At 39.1% G+C, this 25,762-nt stretch overlaps 1 protein-coding gene across 2 annotated transcripts; it reads left to right on the forward strand.

Moving 5' to 3' along the window:
* Positions 1 to 933: 933 nt before the first annotated feature.
* On the forward strand, positions 934 to 20,758 carry dhrs3b (dehydrogenase/reductase (SDR family) member 3b). 2 transcript variants are annotated; one of them, XM_066671621.1, is made up of 6 exons: positions 938 to 1,616; positions 13,486 to 13,629; positions 15,587 to 15,706; positions 17,262 to 17,500; positions 19,595 to 19,720; positions 20,276 to 20,758. In XM_066671621.1, the coding sequence occupies exons 1-6, from the start codon at positions 1,422 to 1,424 to the stop codon at positions 20,358 to 20,360; spliced, it is 909 nt and encodes a 302-aa protein (XP_066527718.1). In that variant the 5' UTR covers positions 938 to 1,421; the 3' UTR covers positions 20,361 to 20,758. The 2 variants fall into 2 exon arrangements, with proteins under 2 accessions (XP_066527719.1, XP_066527718.1); XM_066671622.1 differs by lacking the exons at positions 19,595 to 19,720; positions 20,276 to 20,758 and adding an exon at positions 19,424 to 19,577 and having other exon boundaries at positions 934 to 1,616.
* The last annotated feature ends 5,004 nt before the right edge of the window (positions 20,759 to 25,762 follow it).

A 25,762-nucleotide genomic window follows, 5' to 3' on the forward strand; every position in this document is an offset into this window, starting at 1 on the left:
ACATAGATACATTTTTGTACCATCAACCATAACATATATATATCCATATGTAGTGTGCCATGCCAATGTTTTAGATTTAAAAAGACTAGTAAAATGCATACAATTTGAGGTCAATTTACATGAGTGTTTTCATTTATCCAGTTCCAAACCTCTCCCTGAGGAAACCAGTGTTAATGTCTAGTTTGGCTAATCCAGCCTTCTTTAGGTTAAGTCAACAACTGCTGATGGAATTAAGCAAATCATGATGTCAAGGAGGCCTCAGTTGCCAAAGTTTGTTCTTCAAAACAGATCACTAAATATCACCTACTCATTTGGGTAAAAAAAAAAAAAAAACGTATTATCATTTTAACTGTGTTTATGTTTATCTGCAGTCCTTCTGATAATGTAGAACAACTCTACCAGCAAGATGTTAGTCCAAAATAAACATTAAAAACCAAAAAGGGCCAAATCAACTGTTAAATTAAACAGAAATGTAATAATGTATGAAACCCTGGCCGTCTGAATCCACCCATCTGAGACTGTCTATGAAACACATGAGGGCATGTTCAAAGAGTACTGTTTCCTATACACTCCATTTCCTATTGAAGGTGATGGTAAAATATTAAATATGGTAATAATTATGTAGCATGGTTTGAATATGAATAATGTAGCTTTGATAGCCAAAGCTATACCTTTCCACGTGAAAAGGAGGTCTGAAATGTTTAACTGAAGTACTGATTTACTGATGATTGATTCTGATAGTAACTGAAATATCGCCAAAATAATCGAGACATTATTGAAATGTCACTGAAACGAACCCAGAATATTCTTGAAAAACCGGTTGAAAGAAATTTTACACTATGCCAAGTCTCTTCAGTCACGTTGACACGTTTGTGTGTGTGAGAGAGAGACAGAGAGAGAGAGAGAGAGAGAGAGAGAGAGAGAGAGCGTGAAGTGTGTGTGGGGAGGGGACAGAGAGTTCAGTCGAAAACAAGCCCTCACAAACCACTGTGGAGAAAAAGCTGTCAGTCAGGATTAATGGCCACTTTAAAAGTGCTCTCATGAGCGGACAGTGTCAGTCAGAGCTGAGGTAACTAGCTGTAGCCTTTAGCCTGCATTACACCTCAAACACTTGCCGTTGTTTTAAGTCCACCAGCTGGACTCTCTGCGTCCAGACACTTTTGCTTTGGCGTTTCTGTCGACGTTTAACATATAGAGTGTCAGTTGGACGCCTTTTAAAAAATAAAGGCGCGAAAATAGAAAAATATGTGCCGCAGTTGCTAACGGCTGGAGCAAAACAACAACAACAACAACCACACACAAACGTGCCAGAGTGCCAACACGAATGAGAGAGAGTTGAAGCCACGGTTCATTTCTGAGCAAAAACCAAGTGACTCTGAGTGAACAGGAGCGGGTTGACTCGACTCCTCTCCCTGGCTGAGATGGATGTGAGGGCGGTGGGCTGCGTGCTGCTCTTGCCGCTTCAGCTCCTCTTCCACACGCTGAGGGCGGGCGTTCGGCTGTTGCTGCCCGGGAGAAGGAGAGCCCTGACCCAGGACGTGGTGCTCATCACTGGTGGGGGAAGAGGCATCGGTCGCCACCTCGCCAAGGAGTTCGCGAAATGTGGAGCTAAGAAGGTAACACTAAGTCAACGACTTTAAACGTACACGCGTATTTCCTTTTTAGTTCTGTGCTATTACTAAGTTATAACTAAAACTGCAATTCAGTAAAAAGTCATACACGGCTCTCCTGCCTGATGGAAACCTGTTGCAAAACCTTACCTCAAAAACGGTTCTTGAAGGGTTCTTAAATAAAGTAGAGGTTCTAAATGGACATGAATTCATAGGATTCTTGTCTTTTAAAACTTTTCTTTTGAAGGAAAACCTGTTGCAAAATTGTTTTAAATTCAATTTAAAAGTTCAAACCATCAACACTGCCTGTTTTAACAGTTCTGTTCTATAATGGAAACCCTGTTTTAAATTGATCTATTGACTAAAGCCTATAGAATGGTTCTTAAGGGTTTCTTCAGTAAAGTGTGGAGATTGTAAACAGTCCATGAACACTCCAAGAACCACGTGACTCCATTGACTGGGTGAGTTTTGAACCCCTTTTAAATTTAAAGAAGACTCCAAAATGAAAGTGGTTTCCAAGAGTTCATGAGAGTTATTGAATAATTCTACTTTGAAAATACTAGTTTTATTTAAACGTGTTTGTGTTTCCGTAAAAATTATTAATAATGTATTACATTTACATGTTTATTGCTGGTGGTTCCTAGGACTTCAAAGGATTTTCTTCTTTGTTTTTGCTCCATTATGAATATTTACGCTCATGACAGATGTTTTTAAAGGTCTGTGTTGGAATGCTGATAAAATGCATGGTCAGTAATGGTAAAGGATGGACTTTACGTAACCGACATTGGACATTGTATCTGTGTATTGGATTTGACTCATGCCATTCTGCATGTTCATTAAAAGCAAATTGTTTAGAAGACTGCAGCATGTTTTGGTGAAAATGCCACAAGGATCATGCACCTCAGCCCCAGCTTCCTCTTTTTTAAACAGCCTTCAGAACGAACAGTTTCATCACCTGTTCGTTTAAATGAGAATGAGCTGCTGTTTACTCCAGCACGTGTGCACAGCAGTGAGGAGTGAGTGCGTAGAAGCTCTCGTTTTAGCCATTTTCTGTTCTTGTTTTTGATATATTTAAACAGCACGCACATTTCTCTGCACTCGTGGTGTGTGTTTTGCTCAGTTCAACCTCGTCTCTGGGTTCTCATATACTCTGAAAAACTTTAGGACAAGTCTCTGTACAAAGCATCACAAAACCCAGTGTTTCTTGACTTATGCACACCACTATTAACTGACTGGGTGGTTTTGTTTCACAGTTTGTTGGCTGGCAGGCTCCAGATCTCCAGATTAATATGCTAATGCACTGAATATGTCACCTTCAGCACCAGATTAAAGGGGTCAGAATCATTCGCAGTATTGGTAATACGAGCCAGACGTCTTAAAAGGGAACAAAAGATTTTGTGGGACTACTATTCCCAGCATAACAAACATCTTCCTTCCTTGTTTTTATTCAGAAGGGCTGCATACTTTAAGGTGCACAATATGTTTACGTAAGAAGACCAATATGACTGATCTGTGCATGTGTCTGAAGTTTAACTTGTCTGTAATTTTTATTCACCGTTTGAATTACCACAGAAACTTATTTGTAACTCGAGAGATTCAGTTTTGCAGTGGTTTTGGTCTGTGTTTACTTTCATGCAATTAGCAGTCTCTAGAATAGCAGAAATAAGTCATTATTATAAACCTATAGAGCAGAACTAGTGAAACATCCTCGTCTCTATTCATGCTTTTCAACGTTTGACGTCTCTCCACCGTCCAAATGCCTCCAGATGTGGAGTTGTGAGGAAATATCCTCTGAATTTTTAATAAAAATAATATGAAAATGATAAGTTTGAAAAAGTTAAAAAGGCATTTAAGTGTTTAATATTATCAAAATGCCTTGATATTTGCCTTGTGTATATAAATGGGACCTGGGGCGGCACGGTGGCGCAGCATGTAGTGTCGCAGTCACACCTTAGTTCGATTCCCGCTCCGGGTGACTGTCTGTGAGGAATGTGGTGTGTTCTCCCCGTGTCGGCGTGGGTTTCCTCTGGGTGCTCCGGTTTCCTCCCACAGTCCAAAAACACACGTTGGTAGGTGGATTGGTGACTCAAAAGTGTCCGTAGGTGTGAGTGTGTGAGTGAATGTGTGTGTGTTGCCCTGTGAAGGACTAGCACCCCCTCCAGGGTGTATTCCCGCCTTGCGCCCAATGATTCCAGGTAGGCTCTGGACCCACCGCGACCCTGAACTGGATAATAAATGGGACCTGTATTTTTTATCATCCCTGTACAGAAACCAGAGTTGATATATTCCTCTACAGTGAACCATTTAAAATCATACCCTTCTGAATGACTCTGAACCTCTTAAATGTTGGTGGAATTGCCCTTTAAGTGAAAGAGGTCCACACACTGTTTTCCATTATATGATCAACGGAAAGCCCTAAAATAAACGTGATCTCCACAGTATGAGTAACATTATCTGTGTTCTAGGATCTACCTCATTCCGGCTCATCATTGACTTTTTATGGTTTGATTCTAGTGATTCATCTTTACTATTTGCTTCATGCGTTCGTTTGAATTGTATTACTTAATCTGGTTCATTTTGTTTAAAAAAAAGAAGAAGAAGCATAACCACACAGGAAAAACTAACAATAACACGTCTGTGGGTTATGTTTGTTTAGAGAAGTGCATCTGTCTGAATCAGCCACTGACTGGATTTTAAGGAGGCTGCCATTTCTTCAAGGGCCCTTCCTCACATTCCTCATTTTTTAAGAAATGTATTAAAACAATTAATTTTTCCAGAATATACCATTCATTTCTCATACATTCTATTAAAGAAGAAATGTTCACAGTTTTTGTGACTGTTTCAACTCAGACCGCAGCCAAACACCAGAAGTCATTTGCATATATCGGCCTTAATGGAACAGTAACAAAACCAATTGTTTAGGTGGCATTGTCTATGGCATAGAGATGTGTTGAGAAATTGCCATATGAATTTAATTATGACTGATAGTGGTACATAAAACTACACAAAAAATAACAAGCAAATAAATAAATAAAGAGGATATGGGCTCTTTAATACACACTGATCTGGCTTCAGAAATTACACAGTGACCCAATTATAATTACTGTGGAAGCTCATACACAGGACACTAATCCAAGCAAACGCTTGCTGCCAGGAGCTCAGATACTGGCCAAATGACTTAATGTAATAGACACAGATGCTGTACTTGGGGCAGATGCTGTTGTCTCTGTTAAAGGAATACACCAGGGCTTTTAAGCTTATCTCAGTTTGCTGCATCTGTAGCTTCCAATCGATTACCATAATTACTAATTTCCCTGTAATTAGAGAGGAAAGGATATCCTATTGATTCCAAACAGACTTGCAGTGGAAGGGAATTACAAAATGTTTTAGCTTTTCCTATTGGTTTCTGTTGTAAACTAGGTCTTAGCAATTTTGGTGTATTGTGTCTTTACAGGGCTAAATTGTGTCATAGTGTGCTTTTTCTCTACAGCACCGATTACCTGCATGAATTATTACATAAAACAATAACTACTCCTGTTTGAACTGATTTTATTGCAGTGTAGTATACGGACAAATATCTTTGTGGACAGTTTTTCTCATACAGCATTTTCTCTGTGCCTTATCATTCTGAACACTCCTCTGGGAAGGCTTTACACTAGATGTTAGTGGGAATGTGATGGGATTCAGCCGTAAGGATATCAGACAGGTGAGGTATGTTTGTTGGATGATCAGTTTTAGATTAAAAAAAATAAAAAATCTTTCACATACTAGAGGTATCGGATTGGCTCTTGGACTTGGAACTGAGAATCCAGGTCCACTTCTGCACAGTCCAGGGCTGTAGATTTTATACCCCGGACTTAAGCACAGATGCAGCTGCAGCAGTGGATTTTTTTATTGTATGCTTTTCTATTAAGTATTTGCATGTGGATGCATACACAACTGAACCCCAGTGCATGTTAAAATCGCCGAGTTTGCCTATTGCAGGAGGTGACAGACAACCCTTTGGACATTCAGGGTGTGTTTATGCCTGTCGGCTTTGGTCTGATTTAAACAAACCCTGTTGAAATTGCTCTGTTAGCGAGGTTCAAGCATTTCCTTTCAAATCCTGGTACGCACTGAGCAAGCAGACTAAGACCTCCTGAGCAGCTGGGTCTCTGTCCGATTCTTAACCAGTTTTGGTGCATTTTGCTTTAAGTGTGAACACATTGTGAGCCAAAGGCATCTAAATGAACCAGACTAGACACAAAGCGGTAATCTGTTTTACTGTAAACCACTGTAAAAATTTAGTGTTAGTGTTATCGTTTTAATGTTAATCACCACGGTTTAAAAACAAACTTGCCACTTGTTCCACCTTAAATGTTGCTATAATTATGTTTAAGTTTGATGTTTGATGTCTTAACTAGGGTGCTACCACGATAAAGTCAGGGACAATTGTTGCGGGTGGTCACAATGTACACATACTGCTCTTCTGGGTAAAATCCGGGAACATTTATATTATATATATATATATATATATATATATATATATATATATATATATATATAAATATATATATTACATTTTATTCATTGCCAGGGGCAATGTATAAACAATGTCAAAACAGTGTAATACAAGTATAAACACACAGTGCATCTGAAGTGTTGAATAACATTGAGCATTATTTTTTGAAAAATGCTTTGTGTAATACTTTTTCTAAAATGTGGCATTACAGTTTTTCTCACCAATAAACCATGAGTTATATTAATGCTATTTTTCTAATGATATCGTACAACCCTAAGTGTTTTGGATATCTGACTTAGTACAGGGACACAGGTGTATATTACTGCCTGTGGTAATCGACTAGGTTACAAAAACAGTGGAAAATTACTTCAACATGCACTATTCTATTATGCATTTGAGAACTTTGTAGTGTTTTTCTTTGGCTTTAGTCATATGTGTCAGAGTCTTAGCGGCTGTAAGTTGTAATGCTTGGCATGCAGAGTCTGGAAACAAACTGGCATTCAATGGCTTCTTGTTGAAAGTCAAGAGCAGGGAAGAAATGTGGCAGCCTCACCCATCCTAAACATGCAGCAGTGCTCTTATACTGGAAATAGACCGAGTCCTCCAGTAGCCTGCTCATTCCAATACACTTACACACACACACACACACACACACACACACACACACACACACACACACACACACACACACACAGACTTAGTCCACATTCACTAGGGAAAATCACTGAAGTAGTGTTTTGGATAGTTGTCAGTATGAAAAAATGCAGCAAATTGTTTTTAACCACAGGTCATTTTATTGAGCACAATCCCTATGTATTAAATTCCAGAGGGATATATACGCTTATCAATGCACATGTTATTATTATTCATTTTCTATCCGTATTTATTATTTTATATGAATTTTTATACATACATGTTTAGTATATGAATTCTATCGGGTTATGAGTTTCTCATAACTAAAGGAAAAATGAACACAGCTATGTTGTATTAACCTTTTAATTACCACTACACCTTATTTCTTTAGGAATTGCAACTTTTTTTTCATAATTTCTTCATTACTAAGTAGAAAAGACTGAAACCAAAACTTCACTATTGAGAAATATATTGCATATGTTTTATAGTAGTAGAGATAGGAACCAGGATTCATGAGGTCAACACATATATATCCATCTTTTTCACACACACAGAAGAGCCATAGAGGTTAGGAAGTTAATGAAGTCATTGCTGCATGATGTTTTCATTATATACAGTTTTGTCTGCGTGTAACCAGCTTAATTCCTTTGATGGAATGTAAATCAGGTTGTCGGTAATCCCAGTTTCATGCAAAGACTGCTTATTTTATCAAGAATTTTAAAAAACAAATGAATAGAAACTGTTTCTCCAAACATTGGCTGAAATATAAGTCTTAAAATCACTGAAGCTTTTTCACCACAGTAACATTCTACTGAATTTTCTTTTTTGAATGGCCATTGGTTTTCCCATGAGACCAATTAAGCACTTTCATATAGGCAAAAAATATATATGCTGTAGATATCAGTTAACAATACAGGATTTTTTTTTCTTCTAACACAGCTTTTATATTACTGTTATAGCGTTATACTGTCATCTCTAATTTGTTTGTAAGTGTGTAAGTGACTCGTCTTCCCGAAAAAAAAAACATTCAGTGGTGACTTGTGGACTATACTCTTTGCAGCAATTTGACAAAGGAAGCCAGCGTGGCTCTCAGCACCCCATCGCTGTTCATTGTCAAGGTGTGAAGGCTTCAGGAGCAACACCTGCACTTGTTAGCTTTACAATTAGCCCATTCTTAAGAAACTAAAGACGCTGGCCATAAATGCACCACAAATGTGCTTTCAGAAAGTAGAGAAGACCCTAAAGTACCACCCATTGGCCCCAGGTGCAGCCTCTGTGCTTTGTAGCTGGGTGTAAAAGAATACATTCAGCTTAAATTCGGTCTGTTGCACCTTTAGGGGTTAGCATCTGCTCACTGGCTTCTGTTATAATTGAGTTTTGTAAACTTGATAATTACCCAAAAAAACAAGGTTAGGCCAGAGTTTCCCTTAAAGGTTTATGACAATTTGTCGATGCCCTGTCCAATACTCATAGAGTATAGTGTTTGTTTATTAAAGATTTACACTTAAGCATGAACTGAAATTTGGATGCTAAAAATATTTAGCTGAAAATATGGCCAAACTTTGAATGTTGCCCCAAATTTTAAAAATATTTCTTTAACATCATCTTCTAAGTTACATTTTCTGGCTTGGTTCGGCCAAGAATTTTCATATCAGTTCATCACTATTTACACTATGTTTTTGTAACAATGGTTGAGAAAGAAAGCTGAAATCTCCTGCTTTAATACTGTACATGATACTTTGATAAACATGAGGCTGAGGGTTGAAGCTAAATGTCAACTGAGCTTAGTAAAAAATTAGTACATTTTTAAAAATGGCATCTAACATTGGTTCTTGAAAGTGAATGTACTCAAAAGTTTAACAAGTAGCAGTTTTATGCTAATCAGTCCATAGCATGTATTTATTCTTTAACACAATTCAGCGAAGAAGTAACCGTGAAAATCAGGGATTTCTTGGAAACTTTCAAAAGAAGGCAAAGGATCCTCTGACGTTTATGGGCATCAAACCTAAAAGGCCTGGTTGTGTTAATTTTAATTCCTTGTGATTGGCTGAGGCTGAATGACAGCTCTAAGGTGCCGAAGCTGAAGCTGGTAGTTAGGTGTTAAGGAAGTGAGCCTTATGTAAATTGCCTATACTCTGTGGGTGTGTGTGTGTGTGTGTGTGGGGTTGGGGGGGGTGGTTCAGGGACAGCCGCAGGGTGTATGCAGCTCCCAGCTGGGCAGTGCCCTGTGACTGACCCCACTGTCTCCACACTAATTAGACAGCGGCAGGCGACTGCCTCCTGAACTCCCTGTGCCCCACACACACACACACACACACACACAGAGAGAGAGAGAGAGAAAGAAGGAAAAGCACAAACTGAGCTTCTACTCGTAACACTACCTTTTGAGTCCATCCCTACAACTTAAATTAAATTAAGGTTAAATTTGGACAGAACAGTAACCTACAGAGCTTTTCAAAGTACATTCAATGATATATCAAGGCTTTCGTAATGAACAATTGAATGTTTAAAAATACAAACACATTATTTTTTATTACATATTAATTAATCATTTAGTCAATAAGCAACTACTTCCTTCAATAATTTTAAATAAAAATACTGTTATTACAAAACAAATAATACTGAAATGTTCCATCTAAATGAAGCATAAATGAAGACTAAATTAAGCAGTACTCGACTGATGTTCACATGCAGTCATTAAAATATTGCCACAAATATAAAGTTTATTAAAATATTAACATCTGTTCTTTACACAATGTTTTCAGCTTGTGTCAGTGGGCTATAGAATTGCAGTCTTCTGTAATATTGTCACTGTTGTTGTTTCCACACTTAAAAGTTTTTTTTTTTCTTTTGCGTACGCCACTAAGTCATTACGGAGTCTTTAGGACAGTACAGCGGTGTCTCTATATGATAAGATTAGTCACGGCCTGCTGCTTGTTATATTGCCCTACTGTATGCTAATGCAGCGCAGTGAGCCGTTACTTACTTTAAAGACGGCTCTGATAAGACTCCCAGATTAATCACACAGAGGGGATTGTGTTGGAGGCCACCTTGGGAGGCTTGTCCTCTAAAGAAAATATCAAGTTTGTTGTGAGATCCCATTATAAGATCGATCCAGACCTTTCCAGTAATTGCCTCAATAGCCATGCAAATGAGGCACACACATGCAAACATACCTGGTTCAGATTTAACTGGGCCCAGGAGCTGACGCAAAGTGTTTTTCTAAACTGCCTCTCATCTGTAAAGAAAACGCTGGAAGGCATGCTCCTGCCAGTCCTGCTGTGCTAAGATAAATGATCTCCACTGAATGGATTTAGTAGATTGAATTGGCAAACAAGTCAAAACTCAGCCCTTACGAACCACATGGTTAACTATTCTTAAATGTTTTCTAAGCTGGTTAACATTATCTGTGTGGAGAATAGAAATGGATGGAATCTTAAAAGCCTGTAATCAGGCCTCGACCTCACCATTTGGAAACAAGTATGTGTTGAATAGCACCATGATAAAGAAGCAACATGAGAGGTACAATTTTCCACTACAGCCAAGTAACTGGCCCAATTATAGACACTTGTGGCACACCAGTGCAAAAAAATGTTGCATTCTTACAGTGCATTGAATTGGGTCATTTCAACAATGCACACTGAAATCAATCAAGTTCTCGTCTCAATCGAGTCTGAAAATATTTTATTAAAGGCTTTTTAAGGTTTCTGCTGTTCTATCTCCACCTTCCTATGATATTCTGAAAAGCTAATTCATGACAATTAATATACATCCCATTAGTTATTCTGACTGAACTAATCAATAATAAGCCCTGTTCAGTCTGAGTCCATTATATACAGTAATCCCTCGCTACTTCGCGGTTCATCTGTCGCAGATTCGCTACTTCGCGGGTTTTTTCAAGGGGGCTTATGGCCACTATATCGTGGATATTGAGGGAAAATCTAGGAAAACCGTGAACGATGAATAGCCAAAAGTATTTTTTATTATTATTTACATGTATTAGACTAGGCCTGTAGGTGACAAAATATATCATTTACAAGTATTTCTTACGTACAGTACATGTATTGTTCATGTCCACATCCGAGTGAAATTTACTTACGCTAAATCACAGCTTAGGAATGACTCTATTAAAGAAACTGGTAGGATATCACATGTAGTTCCAGCTGAAAAACTTTATAGAATGACTGTTTAATGCAAAGGGTGGGTTGTTAACAGTAACAGGGAGGGTTTTAAAAGTTCAAATACTCGTTAAATACATAAAAAAATATCTTTACTTCGCGGAAATTCGTTTTTCGCAGGTGGTCTTGGAACGCATTCCCCGTGAAAAACGAGGGATCACTGTATATGAAAAACTAAGCTCAACATGGTGCATCCAACAATAAAGGAAGGCTTGTGCATGTTTTATTCAGTGATAGACAATATAGACAACCCACCTGTATGTCCTAAAACTGGTAAAATGCTTGCGCTCTTAAAGAGGATGCTTAAATTAAAATGAGGCATAAAATTTTACCTGAGATTTTAATCGTCTATCCATTAGCTTTTTTTTTTTGTAATTTATGTGTGTTTGATTGCAAAATGTCAACATATCTACAGATTTAAAAGAGTGAGAGCAGTTAGCGAAAAAAAAAAGATGTAGCATGTTTGCAAGAAATAGGTGATTAATAAAGTCTAATGTAAAGTCTGAGAGCGTATAATCAGAAATGACGAACATATATTTGATTACTGTTGGTTAATTAATATGCGGCCCATCTGCAATTCTGTCCATTACATTTTTCTACCACAAATAAACACACATACATATACACACAGAGACATTTAAAGTGTGTTTGCAAGCTCTTGGAGCAGAAAATGGGTAGACCCATATGCTCATCAGGCCATGTAATCACACCAAGAATGTATGTGTATGCAGAGGAGAGAGAGAGAGTGAGAGACAGAGTTGAAGAGAAAGCACCATCATCCCTTATTTCATTACCTTTCCCTGACCCCACCGACTGACAGATCTAATTGCCCAATCACTACCCCCTGTGTTGCTGCCGTGGCCAATCCACTCACTCACTCATCTCTCTTAATCCCTCAGTAAACTTTGTGTGGCCTAAAAAAGAAAAATTAAAGCCTGCATTCCCTCAGTGAAAGACACTATTCCGTATGATCCAGGTCACCAAGACAAAGCACTTTTAAATTTTTTTATTTTTGTAATGGTTGCATAATTTCATTACTTAATATAAACTATATAAACTATCCTTGTATTATTACATCAACTAGAGTAAAGAGTAGTTGGTTGTTTTTCTGAACATGAGTTAATCTTTTCACAAACATCCAGATGGACCACAGCCTCTGAGTCTTAAACTTGACTCTAAATGACCTCTAATTTTCTGTCATTAATTCAAAGGTAATCTAGAATTTAGCTTGAGGTGCCTGTGGGAGAGCATGAAGTATTATATTTTCAGATATCTCAACACATCTAAAACAAAAGTATGGACACTAATATTGGGTGGTATAATGATAATACTGTTATTTAAAAATCTTAAAATGAGGGCAGTATTTAAGATGTGTTTGTGTTGTGTCAAATTTCAGTTCTGTGTCTTTAAGTACACCTCCAAAAAGTTTAGTTATGTGCCTTTAACAGAGCCACAGTGGAGTGGGGGAGGGGTGGTGGGGGGTGCTGTAGGAGCTCACTGTCACCTCACAGTCTGAAAACCAGTGGGGTAAAAAAAAAAAACAAGCCCACTAGCCCACCGCAGTTGTGAGTTTAGCACTAAGTTTGGGTTAAAAGAGAGAGGAATCAAACTGAAAACAGACAAAATACTCAGAAGATACTTTACTTTGCTTTGTACTCACAGGTATGAGGCTTTATCTCTAAATATGTGTGTTTGAGCTTCAGTTTGCTGAAAAACCATCTGCTGTGGTGGGTTAAACCACAAGAACCCATTAGCTGGCCAGCTGTGCAATTTTCTTCCAGCACCATTAACTGAAATTTGCTCTCTCAGAAACAGGCTTTTATCTTGAACACGTTTGTCTTTGTGCACTGTAGGGCTGTGCTGAGCTGAACTGCACAGCGCCGAAAACCCTTCATTTGACCCTCACAGACTTAAAATTCCAAGCAAAAGCAAAGGGGTTAATTTACTCGGTTTTTACAGTTTGAAAGCTTCTTCAAATTTGAATCTATATCTTCATCAATATGGAAATGAAATGTTCTGTCCAGCCTAGCCAGAGCAGGTATGAGAATGGGCAGGTATATATGTCTGTGGGTGGAGCATGGGTAGGTCAATTACTGCCTATTAGCATTGACTTTAGTGACATTAGTTATGGTATTATAATGTTCAGCAGATCAAGGGTGGTTTTGTAAACTCTACGAGGGCTTATTTAGAAACTGAAACTTCTGGGTTTTGAAATTTCATCTGAATTAGAGAGTTAAAGACTTCTCATCATTTCCACAACAATGGCTTTCCAAGAAGATTGTCTGAAATTAGAAACAGGTGTAAAGAGGTTGTATGGTTGCGCTGTGTTGACTCATGTGAATAGATTCTTTTACTATGTGCTGTGTGAACTCCAGGCCTTATAATCTTGTTTGTTAACACTGCAGTTCTTTTTTAAATTCTGAAGTCATATGTTTTTCCAAAATCCCTGGTGGTTTGGCACCATCTTTACTGCATTCTTATGTTCGTTGAGACATCCTTTATCTTGAATCCTTAGTCTGTTACTCACATTGATGTTTGAACTGTGATGTCTGTCTCATTTCAGCTCATCCTGTGGGGCCGCACTGAGAAATGCTTGAAGGAGGCCTGTGAGGAGATAAACCTTATGGGGACGGAGTGTCACTACTTTGTATGTGATGTGGCCAACAGAGAAGAAGTATACAAACAAGCCAAGGTGGTCCGAGAAAAGGTATCTCATTAAATTAATGAAGGCACCTTCTTGTATCTATACCCAATGTCAATTTTTTCAGCTCCACAGACCCTCTACAAGAGTTCTACACCTACAGACTGTAGCCCATCTCTGCATAATTTGTTTGCCCAAATCCAATGATTTGAGTGGTGGATCAATCTCAGCACTGCAGTGAAACTGATGTGATAGTCATGTGTTAGTGTGTGTATTCTGGAATTAGTGGATCAGACAAAGCAGTACTACTCTGTGGTGGTACCTCATGGCACTTTTCCACCGCATGGAACCTACATGACTCTGCTCAGCTCTGCTTTCCACTGGCCAATTCTGGTCCCTGGTCCTTTGAAACTGGGTAATTTTTTAGACCCTGCTCACGCCTGGGATGAAGCGAGCCAATGGGCACTAAATGTGACGTGTAAACTCTGCAGATAGGCCAGAAAGACCTGTTAATACAAGGGATGCAGAGCTCCATCACAACTCACTGCTTGTAAAAGCTTTCAAGTTACAGCAGTGGTCACATTTGTTTTTATCATACTCACAACGGCAGCTCGTAGCATTATGATGCGGTGTTTTCGAAGAGGTTCAAACATTCCTTGGTTCAGGGGCTAATGAAAGAATCCAAAAAACAGTCCAAAAAACAAAATCAACATGCAAATACACATCAAATAAGCATTGCCTACCATTCTCAGCACTGTGGTTCTTGTGGTTTTTAAGGCCTGCGGTTCCCATCAGAGAAGTGTTTTGTGACGTCAAATACTCCATTTCATGGGCGGGTTGGGGTGTTAGTGGAAAAGTGAAGTGAGTTGAGCCGTGCCGAGCTGAGTCGAGTTCAGCTGATCTCATGCAGTGGAAAAGAAAAATTAGTATGTTTACAAAGTAGTTTGGAACCATTCAGCATGTTCCTCCCCCAAAATAAATAGATTACAGACCCAGAAAAGTTTATCAGAAAGATTACTGTGTTCCTCAGCGTGAACCATGAAGGCAGATACAGAAAACAGAATATAATACATTTTCCGATGTCTGATTTGGAAAAAAAACCTGGAAATGAAAGGAAATAAAAAGAGGAAATGCTCCTTCTGAGTTTTCTGGGGCTGTGTTTAGCATAATACGTTTGCCTACTTTTCTCAGTTGTTCATTGTTTACAAGTTCAGCCGGATGGCTCTGAACTCCGCATCATTTCTACATGTTTATCATGTAACACACTAATCTGATCCTACTATAAACAGTGGAAGTACCTCTAGACCAGAGCATCCCTTAATGCAGGCCCCTGATAACTTGATGATTTGTTTCACATAAAACTGGAGGAACAGGGGGGCGGTTCGCTGGAGAACACCAAGGTTCCAAGAACTGTACGGTATAGAGGTAATACTGCATACCGCAGTATTGAAATAATGTGGACGGTATCTCAAAATAAGGGCAGTATTTATGGCATGGATCTACAGTCTGTAATTGTAGAAATACAAAATGCATCTATATGTGCAGTTAAGCTGATCAAATAAACAATGTACTGCTAGAAACTGCATAAGCATATTTATTAAAGATGACCTAACACCTCGGTGTAGTTTACACAATGCTAATTAGGGTTCATACGCTGAAATGACATATTAGCTCCATTAACATTATGGTTCCAGTATAAACATGTCTGCTGAATTCAGTCTGAAGGGATAAAATGTGTACTTTGCCAAGTATCACTCCAACAGGATTTTTTTTTTTTTTTTTTCCCATATCAGTCTGTAATAACGTCAATGCTGGTGTGGTCTCAACTTGTCTTTCTTGACTCAAGCTGCCTGGATAAAGATTACTGCACACTTGAAATGTCTGGATGAGATAAGAGAGCTCAGTACAGCTGGCTGTCAGCTCCTGTGACATTCGGAGCACAGCCATAAAGGCAAACGTATAACCCTTTTGAGGAAACACAAAGGTCTTACAGGTGGTCTGTCTCTTTTTATGATCTCGGCAGGTTGGGGACGTCACCATCCTGGTCAACAATGCAGCAGTGGTGCATGGGAAGAGTTTGATGGACAGCGATGATGACGCTCTCTTGAAATCACAGCACATAAATACGATGGGACAGTTTTGGGTAAGTCATTGGAAGATGAAATTTAAAACAGTATTAGTATAAGATTTAGCAATAGATTTTAGTAATATTCGTGTAAGAATAATGTAATACCAATGCAGTATGAGTACATAAGCATGACTGGCTTGACCATTTACACCAGGATTGGCCCAAGCCCACTAATTTAATTTGGCCCAAAATTCAAAAAATTTAAGGAACACATCACCTCTTGTATTTTTACTTATCTTTGAGTACTTAGAATAACAAACCACAGTGTAATATTATAGAATCAAAACTTGAGCATCCCTAAACTCCAATGAATTTTCACTAAATCTGAAACAGAACCTACAAACTGTACTATATTAGAAAATATGCATACATAACTCTTAAGATTTGTCAACTCAGCTATATTTATATACAGCCATTGTGGACACAGACATCTAACTGTGCATGCAAATCTCTATAGAAAAGCAACAAATGAAATCAAATGCTTTGTGGAAACTACAGATGAGCCTAAGTTCAACATTCACAAAATCAAACACTAGCAACCTGGAGTTTTAGTGTTAGCCTTTTGACTAAAATTTGTATAACTTTTAGTCTCACTTAATCATTGTTAGTGTTGATTTAATTGGAATTATGGAAATCAAAAAGTTGATAAACATGTAAATCAGCTTCGTGCAGACAGCACAGTGATAGCTGCAGAATAGGAGTGAGAACATTTTTGCTTTCATTTTTGATGTTTTGAATATAGCGCTGGGCGATATAACCAAATAAATAAATATGTTTAGTTGAACATTTTACCTCGATTACGATTAAAGAACGAATTGTTTTTTGGAGTTTCTTTTGCCCTCATAGTTCAAACCTTATACTGTAAATATGCTCAAGCTGGTCTTAAAACTGGGACTGGGAGATATATATATATATATATATATTTTTTTTTTTTTTTTTTTTTCTAATGTTGCTAAGAGCTTGTCAGTTGCAGATTGAATGGGGCAGGATCACATGACTACATGTAGTATGGTTTTAAAGGGACAGTACACACAAGGGGGGACACAGTAATAGAATAAAAAAGGATGAAAAATCTATATAATTGATATAGGCAAGATTACGTTGGTTCTTTTGATTTCAATTAATTTTCCCAGCTCTATTTAAAGGGTGGACAAGTGTGTTTTTACATTTTCATGGGGACTATGTGTTGAGATTTTGTTGATTTTTTTTTTAATGCATTGGTACTTTCCTAGTAAATACAGAGAAACCCAAGAGAAAGGGAGATGAAAAAGTGAGAAGTGCCTGCTGCGTCTACAGCTGGCCCAGGTGTCATTTTCTAAAGCAGTGTAGGGGAAATTCCAAATTGCAGACCTCCTATCAAAGTGCTTGGAACCTCTGGCATGTGGAGTTTTCTAACTTGACTTCAGATCAAACAGTCTGAGAGAACTCTGGGCATCTGAATGAGAAACATTAACCTGGCCTGTGGTTGCAGTGTGTTTTTGACTCGATGATTTCTCCTGTCTGCATTCCAAACACCTTGAGGAGGTTCATTGCATCCACATTGTCTCTGTTTTTTTTCCCCTCTTCCTAGACTACAAAAGCATTCCTGCCTCGTATGCTGGAGCTACAAAAAGGCCACGTTGTCTGTGTGAACTCCATCCTCTCTCTTTCACCTATACCTGGGGCTATAGACTACTGCACCTCCAAAGCTTCATCGCTGGCCTTTATGGAGAGCCTGACCCTCGGCCTGCTAGACTGTCCAGGAGTAGACTGCACCACTGTCCTCCCCTTTCACACCAACACAGAGATGTTCCAGGGCATGAGAGTGAGGTGGGCTTCTTATTAAGTTTAGAGCAGAGGGAAAATATATGATGTGTCAGGGTTGTTGTAGACTTGAGTTTAAATTTCACACAGTCATATTGTAATTGTAGTGTATTAATACTTAATTTTTAGGGTATTTTTTGTTGAATAAAATGCCTTTTGTCATATTTAATACTACACAACCATTACCATTAGCACCCGGAGGAAACCCACACAGACAGGGGGACAACACGCCAAACTCCTCACAGGCAGTCACCCGGTACAGGGATTGAACCCACAACCCCAGCCCCAGGATGCTGAAGCTGAATTATAAAAAAACAAATGTGGTATTAAAAAGAGCTGTTTCAGAGCTGAAAGGCCTAGTCGGCTATTCAGATATTTGGTCGTTGGGTAGGAATTCGGTTTATAATTTTGAGATTCGGATATTTGTTTTATGGATTAATCTGGCAATCAAGACAACACTACACTCCACATGTATTCAGCGTTGTCAACATAAAAGTCTTGAACGAAGCCTAAAACAGCCCAACACGCTACAGCAACCTACTTACAACGAAGCTTCAGCTTTATACCTCAAATTAGAACACCTCCACTAAGCTCTGGTGTATTTGTGTACACTCTGTGCTCTTAGTGGCACAGTGTATGCACGAGTTAGCAAACGAATCAGCGAGCTGAGCCATGCTGGGAACCGCAGTGCAGCCTCGGTTTTAAAGCGGGCACTGAGCCCCAAGTATTCAGGTATTCAGATATTTATTCGTTGGTTAGGTATTCGGTTCCTAATTCTGAGATTCAGATAATCAGTTTTTTGGATTAAAAAAATGCTCCACTCAAACAACATTCAGGCTCTCGCAGTAAACACAGGCTCTCCCCACTTCACTCATATTCAGGCTCATCAACATAAAAATCTTTGTACAAATGAAGCCTGAAACTCAGCTGCTCCATGACTTGGTGCTGGTGGAAGCAATTGGGCTTTGATAACTGGATGATGGGTAGCTTGATGAGATCTCAAATTCAGGTCTCCCCCTTTCACAGCGATCTTTCTGGCACAGATTTTGTATTGCTTTGTCTAAATTCCCTGGCTCTCCCTTTTTATTTGGTTGAAAGCTGAAATGCTCCCAAACTGGCAAAGATGCACTTGGTATTGCAGCTAGGTTTGCTGCCATTGTGTCCATTTTATAAAATGAAGACTGACACTCAGCCGTTCAGCTGCAGCAGTTCAGATGCCAACAGTTGGGAAAAATTACACTCTTAATCTTTTTTCTTTTACAAATTTTTTAAGCAAATTTATTTAACGTTCATTACACACAAACAAGAAAGGCCTTACAAAAACCTGTATACATCGCCTCACTAGTTATCAACCGAGTGTTCCAAACATGACGTGATTGTTTTTCATATTTTTGTTGTTGTTTGTGTGTTTTTGAACAACTATTTAAAGAGGATTATGTGAGAGGGGGGTGCGAGGAGGCACTCAGAGAACAACAGACAATGAGATGTCCCAACTTTCACATAAGCCTGACATCTCATGATAAGGGTTCAGGCTGCAGGGAGAGTCCAGGTGCAGGCAGACAGACACCAAGCCAGGAAAGAAGAGAATGCACCACTTTCAACAACAGTGGAAAATAATTTGAATCATAAAAAGGAGAAGAGGGTCATACAGGTGGCCACACAGCTCCAGGGTCCTGGGGTTGTGGGTTCAGTCCCCATATCAGGTCACTGTCTGTGAGAATTTCGATGCATTCTCCCTGTGTCTGTGCTGGTTTCCTCAGGTTTGTTGGGAGCAATTTGGCAGGATTGAGAACTACCATGTTAGCAGATTTGTTCTACAGAAAAGAGAGTAACGTGAACTACATGACTCAGAGGACACAGTAAATACTGAAAACAATGCGTTTTCTTCTGTATCATATTGCCATTTTCTTTTTTGTTTTTTTAACACAGAAGAACTTCAAGTGTTGATTCTCATTTTGATTGGAAATTAAATCAAAGGAAGGTGGCCTCTGACTTTTACAGTATAGCTGCTTTATCACCAATATTAACTCTGCAAACAGTGCATTAATGGCACTCACAATGACCATGTGTTTAAGCGACAGTGTTTTTGGTATATTCTAGGTTTCCCAAACTCTTCCCACCCCTCAAACCTGAAGTTGTCGCACAAAGAACAGTGGACGCTGTCCGGACCAACATGGCCTTTGTTTACCTTCCATGGACCATGCATGCGCTGGTCATCCTCAAAAGGTATGGGCTATTACACAGTACAAAGCTAGCTATAATCACATACATGTTCAAACCCTACATACATAGTCCACCCTTTGCCTCTGTAACAGCTTCTGGGAAAGCTTGGCAATAGATGTCGGAACAGTGCCATGAGAATTTGATAGCATTCAGCCACCAGCATTGTTATTAAAGTCAGGTTCTGATGACAGTGGACTGCAACTAGTACCCCAGAAAAACACAGTGTTTGTGGGTTGGGGCGTGCTGTGTTTTGACTAAAATTAAGACGATACTGAACATATTGAAATCAAATGTAAACGCTGAGTTTCAGCAACCTAAGCTCAATCACACAGCAGATGTAAACAGAGCTCAAAAAACAAGAGAGGAACAAGATCCCAGCAACATTAGAAAAAATAGCCTATATTTAATACTGGAGCATATTACAGCACAAGCCTCGTCACTGAACTGTGAGGGTCATAAACACAAAAACAAAATAATCGTTCATTAATTGTAATCGTGATACAATAGATTTTATTTTCCATTAATATAATCACTTTTCCTGTTCTTCTCTTTACACAGCATCTTACCCCAGAGTGCTCTGGAGGAAATCTACAAGTTCTCAGGAACCTACACCTGCATGAACACTTTCAAGGGACGGATATAAACCCTACACCAGCGTGAAAGAAGTTTCTCTCTAACAGCTAAGATGGAGTGTATTACCCTTCTGTGTGCCAGGCATGGCTGGTCACAATGAATCAGTGAGCCAGCTGTGCTTTTTTCTAGAGACACTGAATGGAGGGCAAAGTAAAGGATGCTGTGGTACATTGCAGCCAGCGTTTTTCTGACTTTAGGACTGGCCTCTGGTCAGCATTGACCTGTGTGTGTGTTTCTTTAATGAACTTTTATCCATTCACCCACACTGTGCACGGACTGGTCATAAACAAAGCAGCCACCCATCCACCACTGGACTGGATTTGTTCATAACGTTTTTCTTTAACAGCCTGTTTTTTATAACAATCTAATGTCACTGTAATAATTGAATAAACAGCAGGTTTGAGACGAGCTCTGAAGAGTTTGACAGTTTTTTAATATATTTTGATGGTTCTGGGTGTGTTCAAAGACATGGGCGAGGACGTTCTTGGTTCATATTGAGCGCGCGTGGTTGCCAGATTGGGTGGACATCTCTCAGCAAATGTGACAGAGCTGCAGATCCTTCCAGGCATGAGCTCAGACCATGTGTGTTTTTGGTTTTATACATTTTAAAGAGAAATCTGTCATGGCCAGAGGAAAAACAAGGCTGAACTGAAGACAGGAGGCACAAGATGATACTGACTTGGTGCAATGTCTTTTACTAAAAAATGTATCTACATTTATTTTTTTCCTTTCCAAAGTTTCAGATGTATTGCGTAAACGCATGCCATATATATTGTTACCGCTATAATACAAAAGAAAAGGTACCTACTGACAACACAAGAGCACTTTGTAGTTCTACAATTACAGAATGTAGGCCACCTGTTCCTCTGCATACTTCCTTATCCCCATTTCACCCTGCTCTTCAATGGCCAGGAGGTAGGTCATTCTCAGCACTCTCAGCGTCCTGTGGGCAACGTCCTGTTTCCACTCATGAAGAACTAGAGGAGGACCAACACAAACTGCAGCAACAGATGAGCTACTGTCTCTGACTTTACATCTACAAGCTGGACCAGTGAGGTAGGAGTGTCTAACAGAGTGGACGGAGTGTTTAAAAACTCGAGCAGCATTGCTGTGTCTGATCCACATGCACCAGCACAACCCACACTAACACACCACCACCACTCCATTGTCCATTGAAAAACGGGGTGAAATGGGGATAAGAAAGTATGCAGAGAAACAGGTGGACTACAGTTTTCAATTGTAGAAACACAAAGTGCCCCTGTATTGTCAGTGGAGCTAAGTGTGTGAAGAGTGGGTAAAGCTCTATGAGATGAACTGTAGGTTTCCGACTGAGCAGAAAAAAAAAAACATTTTTCAAATAATCCCACACCAACCCAAAACAGCTCCAAGCCATATCTGCTTCTCCAACACGTGGGCCACTCACTGTTCTGTCAAAAACACTTAGAGTCTCCCTCTCTGCCAGGAACGGCCCTTTGTTAAACCAAACTTGACATCTCACCTTGCTTTTTACCCTCAGCGTTTCCATTCTTTGGGCCTGGAAGATCGGAATTTAGTACCAAAGCAGGAGAGATGTTTCGATGATTCTTTGTTTTGGTTTTTGTAAAGGTACTGACCCTATTATTTACTGTTGATAAAGCGGCAAAGTCCAAAGAGCAAAGTGCCGTGACTGTATGAGAGGTGGAGAAATGGAGGATTACTGCACTGAAGGCCTTTTTATGATAAGCTGGAAATATTTAACTAGACATTTGTAGCCGTCTACACCACATAATGAGGCACATATTACAGACACAAACAAGAAGAGTGTATTGAGCTAAATGTGAAAATGAAAGCAGAGATTTTATTTATTCACGAAATGATTCATTGAAGGAGACATCTATGATTGTGGGTGAACACTGTTCTTTGGTTTGTTTACATTCAGAAGCTCTATGTCTCTGGAATGGTATTTTTAAGAAGAAGAATGCTTATTTGTACATGGCTAAAAATTAACTTGTCTGTACGTTTTTACTCAGTGTTTTAATTACCACGGAAATCCCGAGTTGTTTTGTTTTGTAGCCCTTTTGGTAATGCAGATTTTTCCATCTGAAGTAATCCATACCAAAAATAAGTCTCAGAGAGAGAAAGCCTAGCGTATCACACCAAGACATGTTTTTTTTTTTTTTTTTTTTTATCCATTTACTGACACTGGGCTTTCATAAACACATTAGACTGGGTTCGAGCACTCAAACAGAATGGAGAGCAGCAAATGTTGAGGAAACATGCTCAGAATTGTATTTTTGTTTTTTATTTTTAAAAAAAGGGGATTTTGTGTTTTTATTTAATTTTTTTTTTTTGCCAACAGTGATTTTAGTGGTACTTCTGTTACACACTGTTACACAATTCTATTACACTCTTTTCATACCACTGACAGTTTACTTGTAGACAGAGATGATACAGAAGTCAGAAGATTTGGCCACGGTGGCAGATTTAGGACACTAGGTTAAAAGTCAAACTCTTGAGGAAATGCCCAGGAATCTATTCTGACTTCAGAAATTCAGGACCTCAGGTTCACGTCACACCATTTCTACAAACAGCTTTTGCCATGTCGACACAGAACGGTCAAACATTGCTCAAAATCTATACAAAATATGAAATGAATGTATGCAAAATTGTTCCATGATGAGGTGACCCTACCGTATGGACAGCTGCTAAATTAAGTCATAGTTGTCTTAGCATCATTAAGCCCATCCCTGTATGGATTCTGCTTTCTCAGTTTGTATTCCGAAATATTGACATAACATCTTATAAATAGAAATTCATATTCAGAAAAAAAACATTTGCTTGTGTTTTACTTATTTAATCATTTACTTTTTATTAACAATTATTTTTGTTTTTACTAAGCAAGCTCCTTTCCACTGGTGGTGCCGCTTTGCTGAATGCACTCAAACTCTCTTATGTACCTAAAGAAGTACATAAACTACAGACAGAGTTTTAGTTACTGATTGTGAGAGTGTTACACAAAAACAAAACACTGTTGTTTCTAATATATTTGGAGTTAAGAGTTAGTTTTACAGTTAGGTTTAGGGCTAGGGTTTGGATAGTGTTAAACAAGCACTAAACCCTGCTGTTTCTAAACTTTAGGACCTTACAGTTCCCTACATTTTCAACCACTACTCGACTGTTGCACTGGAAGAGCATCCAGAAGCTTTAGGTTAAACACAAAAGTCAAACAGAAAGGGCCTGAGAGAGAGAGAGAGAGAGAGAGAGAGAGAGAGAGAGAGAGAGAGTGAGTTCAGGCACAGCTCCAATGGAAAGATCTTGAAGAGTTGAAGAAGCAGAGTCACCGCAAATGAGACAAGGATAGATGCGAATGACGTCAAGGGAAAATACAGAGTGGATTCTAGAGGCAGAGGAAAATCAGGGAGAAGACCAAAATGTCAACAAATCTAGAGCGTCGAGGATAGGTGGTATTAATTGTTTTGGTTAAAGTATAATTTCAATAATCTAAATATAATTTCGAAATCCAGTCAGAAGGCTAATGTCACTTTCCACTGCATAATTCTTACGCAGCTCAGCTCAGCTCTACTGGGGATTTTTGCTTTTCCATTAGGTACATTTGGTCCTTGCCAAGCACTGATTGGCCATTGAGACTTGTAATTCACAACAAAAGGCAGACATCCATTGGTATTAACTCCAAGCTACAGTGGAGATCCCAATATTTTTAAAAAGGTTTAAACATTCCTTGGATTGGTGGATGACAAAAGAATCCAGCAAGAGCTGGAAAGTGAAAAAACTCTGCTGATCAGTCTTAAAACAACAACAATATGCAAATACATGAGTAAAGAATGCTTAATGATACAGCTACCTTTGTGGTTTCCAAGCATTATAGATGATGTTTACAACTAAATTTTGGTGGGTGAGGTGTGATAATGCAAATTCGATCAGGGACCAAGTCCCAAAAAGTGTGTAGAGCAGAGCTGAGCTGATTCGAGTAGGTACCCTGCAGTGGAAAAGCACAACAAGAGATACTGACAATGCCAAGCATGGGCTAGAAGACTAAAGCAATGGAAATGCATTCTCCAGAGTGATGCGGCAGAATCCAACAGCAACTAATCGTCCAACATCAGTGGCCAATTTTTAACCATTAATTGTTCATTTTCAACGGACAATTTGGTATTATTTAGGTGGTGGGTCACCGTCATCACAGATGCCTCTTCCAAGATACCCTGATATGCTTGTGTTATGTCCTAACCCCTGGACGCTAAAAGCACACAAATTACAGGGGTGTGTTTTGGAGGGCCGTATTCTTGTTTACAATGGATTTCGCCATGCACAGTCCTGAATCAAAAGTTTAATAAGCTCTCCCCAGATGTGTTTTTTCTCATTACATGATCACATCTGGGCCCGGGAGACCAAACTGGCCATTGATGAAGGGCTTGTACAAATTGTGCATCAACAGATGTCTCTAATTGTTAATTAGGTTTTTGATCAAGTGAAACAGGGAGGGCACAGCTGGGCAGTATTTCTTCTGAACGTCCCTGGCCAAATGTTGGTAGACACTGCTTATAATAAACAAATTCAGCTACTTAAAAGTAGACCCACCCAAATCAGCAAACACAGTTTGTATAATCTTCATTTAACAGCTCTAGAATGCACTGGAACATATGGAAATAAGTCTAATGGCACATTTTCACCTACACTCCGCGACTATATTCAGCTCTACTTACTTTTTGGCACCTGGTACCTGGTTTGTTTTCGACAATAACAGCCCCTCTCCCCAAAATGTAGCTGGTGATGTTGCAAAACACCATCAGTAACAGGAAATGTGGCATTTGGAAACATAAGCAGTGGTAACATTAAGCATTGGTCATCGTGTATTGGGGTGTTGTTGTTGATGCCTGGGGACTGGACATGGCTTAGCCACACATCAGTTCAGACAGATCAGTATTTCTTTTTTAGATTTTTCATTCCTTCTTGCACCATCCAGCTCTTGCTGGATTCTTTCATCAGTCACCAATCCAAGAGTCATTTGTACCTCTTCAAAAGACAATGGCGTAATTTTACCAACTGTTGTTTTTTTGACTCAAATAAAAACAAATCTCTACTGTAGTTTGGAGATTTAACAACTTCTAGTTTGTCTGGGATGGCTGCATTTCGTTGTATAGAGTGACAAGATTCTTCAGCCAATCATAGCTTTGCAAGGTTTACAGTTCACAGTTTAGTCCCTGTTCTACATGATTGGAACCCCAAGCAAGTAGGTGCTACAATACCCAACTCCATGCACCACATTTGCCTAATGGAGAAGCCAAACATTCAAGTAGAGTTGGATAGAGTAGTGTACGTATCATTCAGTGGAAAAGCTCCATAAGGTCACCATGCCCAGTACCAAATGTCGAACCGTGGGGTGTATAGCTCCTAAACATTGAGCTGTGGAGA

The sequence above is a fragment of the Hoplias malabaricus genome, chromosome 5 (assembly GCF_029633855.1).
Source record: "Hoplias malabaricus isolate fHopMal1 chromosome 5, fHopMal1.hap1, whole genome shotgun sequence".
Taxonomy (NCBI): domain Eukaryota; kingdom Metazoa; phylum Chordata; class Actinopteri; order Characiformes; family Erythrinidae; genus Hoplias; species Hoplias malabaricus.

What these genes read in the sequence shown, in the direction of transcription:
- dhrs3b (XM_066671621.1), top strand. Translation starts at nt 1,422, where the DNA reads ATGGATGTGAGGGCGGTGGGCTGCGTGCTGCTCTTGCCGCTTCAGCTC. An exon ending in CGAAATGTGGAGCTAAGAAG is followed by an intron (nt 1,617 to 13,485) that starts GTAACACTAAGT and finishes GTCTCATTTCAG; the next exon opens with CTCATCCTGTGGGGCCGCAC. An exon ending in TTCCAGGGCATGAGAGTGAG is followed by an intron (nt 17,501 to 19,594) that starts GTGGGCTTCTTA and finishes GGTATATTCTAG; the next exon opens with GTTTCCCAAACTCTTCCCAC.